At 36.0% G+C, this 4,996-nt stretch overlaps 1 protein-coding gene across 1 annotated transcript; it reads left to right on the top strand.

The window, feature by feature from the left end:
• The first annotated feature begins 250 nt into the window (after nucleotides 1-250).
• Nucleotides 251-4,470, top strand: LOC141640628 (formate dehydrogenase, mitochondrial). The gene is made up of 6 exons (XM_074449354.1): nucleotides 251-557; nucleotides 1,139-1,310; nucleotides 1,717-2,257; nucleotides 2,370-2,494; nucleotides 3,879-3,991; nucleotides 4,083-4,470. The coding sequence occupies exons 1-6, from the start codon at nucleotides 468-470 to the stop codon at nucleotides 4,194-4,196; spliced, it is 1,155 nt and encodes a 384-aa protein (XP_074305455.1). The 5' UTR covers nucleotides 251-467; the 3' UTR covers nucleotides 4,197-4,470.
• Nucleotides 4,471-4,996: the final 526 nt, after the last annotated feature.

Genomic DNA, 4,996 nt, shown 5'->3' with positions numbered 1-4,996 from the left:
TCAACGATCTTTGGAACAGGTCGAGGTAAATTTTATCTCATAAATCAAACGAAGGATCCCCAAAAAGCTACATGAAGATAATGCGATAATAGGACGAGCGAATTATGGAATCTTTGTTTTGAGATCCCTAGTTTATAAGAAAATTATTTTTCTTTGGTTTCCATTAGATTTGTTTTCGATTATAGTTATTCTTTGTAAGTGCCGTATGGCTTTCTATTAATGAATTGTTCTTTTCTCAAAAAAAAAAAAAAAATAATGGCGGACGACAAATGGCAATAACAAGTGTGTATGTAGATAATCACAAGTACGTGTCCAATAATTAGACGTCTTTTATGAAAGCAGTATAGTATTACTTACAGTCACTTTCCAACTCACTCATTCTCTATATTTCTCAGTTTTTTAATCTCTTGATATTCTCATTCTTATTACTAATCGCTTGGAATCATTTTGATCAAATTAAAGAGAAGATGGCTATGAAGCGTGCGCTTACCTCTGCTGTTAAAACCATCTCCAATTCTTCTATTATTAACCCTCCTTTCTTTTCCAGAACTATTCATGTATGCCTTTCATTCTTGCTATTTTTAATTTCTTAAATCATCATGTATCTTATTCACTGTGTATTTATCTACTCTTGATCATCAGGAATAATCACGATCTATGATTATTAACTTGTTAATCATCAATTTCATTCAAGGCACTTAATAATTACACATCAAATATAATTTATTCATCTTCAGCTTCTTAATAATTACACATCAAATTGTTGTTTATTCATTCAAGGCACTTAATAATTACACATCAAATATAATTTATTCATCTTCAGCTTCTTTGACTGTAACTGGATTGGCTAAACAAGTTAAATGATTGTATACATCATTTTTGGGCCACTTGGGAACAAAACAATATCCTTACAAGGTCAAATGTAGTGTAATGCTCACATATTAAGGTAACTAGGTGACTTAATTATTAACTAATGTCCTAAGGAAGTGAGCCTAGTGAAGTTGTTGAGCTCACCATCTATATATGTTGTAACTTGTGAGCTTCTACCTGGTGCTTCACTTAACTTCTGTTACCTGCAAAGTGTCGTTTCTCTCTGCAATTAGCTCAATATAACATGTCTATTTATATATTGGAACAGGGATCTTCGGATAGTAAGAAGATTGTTGGTATTTTTTATAAAGCAAATGAATATGCATCGATGAATCCCAACTTTGTGGGCTGTGTTGAAGGTTCCCTGGGCATTCGTGATTGGTTGGAATCCAAGGGCCATCAGTACATCGTCACAGATGATAAAGATGGACCAGATTCAGGTTACTATTCTGACCAGAAAAGATCTACGTGTCTTTGCTACTTGCAGAAGAAGCCTGATATCATTCTTGTCCTCCTGAGTGCATTTGCAAACAAAACCCTGATTTTTTTTTTAACAGACCCTCTTGCGGGTCTGTAGGAATGCAGGTTTTTCAAACCTCGAAAGAGGAACGATACATACGTTTAGATGCATTGCAGTTTCAATTCCTTGTGAAGTGGTAAAAAGTAATCAAATAACTGAAAGCCTCTGCAATTTTCGCTTTTTTTTTTTTTAATGAAAGGGAACATTGGTTTAAATGCTCATGTTGACAACTTCTATGATTTTGTAAACACTCTGATGTGCCATATGAATTGGACTTATGTCCTCTCTCATCAATTATATATAACGGGACAGCATTTGAATTGCAGAACTTGAGAAGCATATTCCTGATCTCCATGTCCTCATAACTACACCATTCCATCCCGCCTATGTTACTGCCGAACGGATCAAAAGAGCAAAGAACTTGCAACTACTACTCACTGCTGGAATCGGCTCTGATCACATTGACCTGAATGCTGCTGCTGCTGCCGGACTAACTGTTGCCGAAGTGACTGGAAGCAATGTGGTTTCAGTTGCAGAAGATGAACTTATGAGGATACTCATTCTTGTAAGGAACTTTGTGCCCGGTTACCAGCAAGTCGTTAACGGCGACTGGAATGTTGCTGGCATAGCTTACAGAGCATATGACCTTGAAGGTAAGACTATCGGTACTGTTGGCGCTGGACGAATTGGTAAACTTTTGCTTCAAAGGCTCAAGCCTTTCAACTGCAATCTTCTCTATCATGACCGCATTAGAATGGACCCGGAGTTGGAGAGTCAGACAGGAGCACAGTATGAGGAGGATCTTATCAAAATGCTTGGTAAATGTGACGTGGTTGTCATCAATACTCCCCTCACCGATAAGACCAAGTATGCTGGTTGTTTAATCTTCAGTTCTCAGCTAGCTAATTATCCTGTCACCTAGTTTCACCAGTTGTATCTTTCGTCCGATCCTTTACCTTACTTGTGGATTGTGATGCAGAGGAATGTTTAACAAAGAATTGATTGCAAAGATGAAGAAAGGAGTGCTAATAGTCAACAATGCCCGGGGAGCGATCATGGATACACAAGCTGTGGTTGATGGTTGCTCTAGTGGCCACATTGGAGGTAAGAATATTATAATCTTGTATTCAAGAAGCAAACTTATTGAAAACTTTATTCAAAAATCAAACGGTGTGAATATGTATATCCAATTAGGGTTGTCTTAAACATTTTGGGGGATCCAATGTGCCGTTAAAATGTTAAGATATAAACTTAGGGCCGAAAATTTGGAGAGAATATACAATTTTGTGAAACATAATTAATAATTAATCTTTATAACTCTCTTATGAATACACATGATAATTGACATGATAATTCGACCTGGTTTACTGGTTATTTATGAAAGACTACTTACTGTAATGTATATGATCATACTGAGTACTTCCTCTGTCTCGGTCAAGGTCAATTGTTGTCCTTTGGTTTGGCACAAAGACCAAGGATAGAGGAGGGGGCCAGTTACTCAATAACAAGTAGACCAAATTGTATGTGTTAAAATAGAAAGGGCAACAATTGATTGAGACACCCAAAATGAAATAGGACAACAAATGACCGGGGCAGAGGGAGTATATTATTCTGTACAAGAAAACAAAAATTATGAGTATCACGTTGGACATGGGTATGGGAGAAAACGAAAGAATTGAAGTAACATAGGGCGCACCTCTTCCGATGTAGTTGGGTTCGCCATTTTTTATTTGAAACATAATAGAATATTGCAAAATTATTCACCAAGCTATATTCGTCATATAATGTTTTAAGTAAAAGTCGGTTTACGCGATTCTCAACATAATTTCTATCATATGTACACACGAAAAAGACAAACCCTATGTGTTGAATTCATATGGAGGTAAGATTGTAACTTTGTAAGTAAGATTGTATACAACCAAACCCTTCTCCTGTCAAAGTGGGAGTTATTGACGTACTAAGGTACAAGGTTAAGAGCATGTACAATAGAGAGTACATTATCATCCTCTTAATTTTTCATTTACCCTTTTATTTTTTGACACATCATTTTCTCTATGACCCACATTCATTTCCACTATGTTCATCCTCTTCTTATAATTTTTATTCACAATAGAGAGGATCCTCTTATTAATCCTCTACCATTTTAATAATATTTTAACTTCTATTAAAATGAAAAAATAAAATGGAAATATTAAAAAAGGAAAAATATGATTGGATTCTTGGCACAAGGGCCAATGTTCAAAATCCTCTAATTTTAGAGGAAGTAGAGAACATCCTCTTTGTTCTATGCAATCTCTACAATGGAGAGGAGCTCCTCTTAGATGAGAGAGAGTGCTAAGAGGAGACTTCATCCTCTCTATTGTACATGCTCTAATGTATTAAAAAGTCTATTGTTTTGCTTCCTGGTACAAGGTTAATGTTTCTATAGGTCGATTTCTGATGCTGGCCCCATTGAACAAATGCTGACTAGAACATTTCACTCTCTTAGGATATAGTGGAGATGTTTGGTACCCACAACCAGCTCCAAAGGATCATCCATGGCGATACATGCCAAACCAAGCCATGACCCCTCATATATCTGGCACCACAATTGATGCTCAGGTAAAATATTATTCCGATTGAAGTCCAAGTTAACTTGCTTCTGTTAATCATTCTTCGTTAAGCCTTAATTACTTGAAACAAAATGTTGCAGTTGCGCTATGCTGCTGGTACCAAGGACATGTTGGACAGGTACTTCAAGGGAGAGGAGTTCCCTCCTCAAAATTACATTGTCAAGGAAGGTGAATTGGCACCCCAGTATCGCTAAAAATTGTTGTTTGATATTGCTTGTTTCTTGTTCAACCTCATCCACCCCGACTCCCGAGTCTTTCGATAAGAACCTATCATTCTAAATAAATGGTCTGATACATTTGGGTGGATAGGATTTAGTCTTGGTATCACTTGTTGATGGAGCTTAAAATGATTGTCTAATTGGAGACACCTCTGGTGGCTCTATGAACCCTATTATTGCATGTGTTTAATGTAATGGTGAAATGCTTAAGTTTGTTGTTTTATAATATAAGGTAAATTGTTTAAAACTATCATTTTATGTCCACAAAAATCAAAATGATTACCTTTATAAATTTTTCTTTTCAAGTTACGACATTTTATCAACTTTTGTATGAAAAAAATTGGTACCTCCGGCGACGAAAATGAAATATTATGGTGGAATTCAAGCACTTCCCTAAAACTGCTGTGAAAACCAATTTTGCCCTTCATGTAAATGATCAGTTGTTGCACGCTTCTTCTTTTATACTCCGTCCCGGTCAATTGTTGTCATTTGGTTTGGCACAAAGATCAAGGAATGAGAGGGCGCCAATTATTAAATGACAGCTCTAACAAATTGAGTGTAAATGATCAAATTACTTATCAAGTTCTGATACGAACTACTCAAAAGAATAGAACTCGTGAGTTTGCAGCGGAATTAACAAAAGTGGACAGTTGCTGGAACTGTCTGATTGTCGAATTTATCAATTCTGGAACAATTTGAACGGTTTGAGTGATGTCTGATTATAACTCGAATCTGTAATTTTTGTGTGTTTTTTGTATTTTAAACCAAACAAAAGA

The sequence above is a fragment of the Silene latifolia genome, unplaced genomic scaffold (genome assembly GCF_048544455.1).
Source record: "Silene latifolia isolate original U9 population unplaced genomic scaffold, ASM4854445v1 scaffold_95, whole genome shotgun sequence".
Taxonomy (NCBI): domain Eukaryota; kingdom Viridiplantae; phylum Streptophyta; class Magnoliopsida; order Caryophyllales; family Caryophyllaceae; genus Silene; species Silene latifolia.
This window is presented reverse-complemented; position numbering and strand designations above follow the sequence as displayed.

Coding starts and splice junctions, on each gene's coding strand:
- LOC141640628 (XM_074449354.1), top strand. CDS start 468: ATGGCTATGAAGCGTGCGCTTACCTCTGCTGTTAAAACCATCTCCAAT. Junction 2,258..2,369: donor CCCCTCACCGATAAGACCAA/GTATGCTGGTTG, acceptor ATTGTGATGCAG/AGGAATGTTTAACAAAGAAT. Junction 3,992..4,082: donor GCACCACAATTGATGCTCAG/GTAAAATATTAT, acceptor AAAATGTTGCAG/TTGCGCTATGCTGCTGGTAC.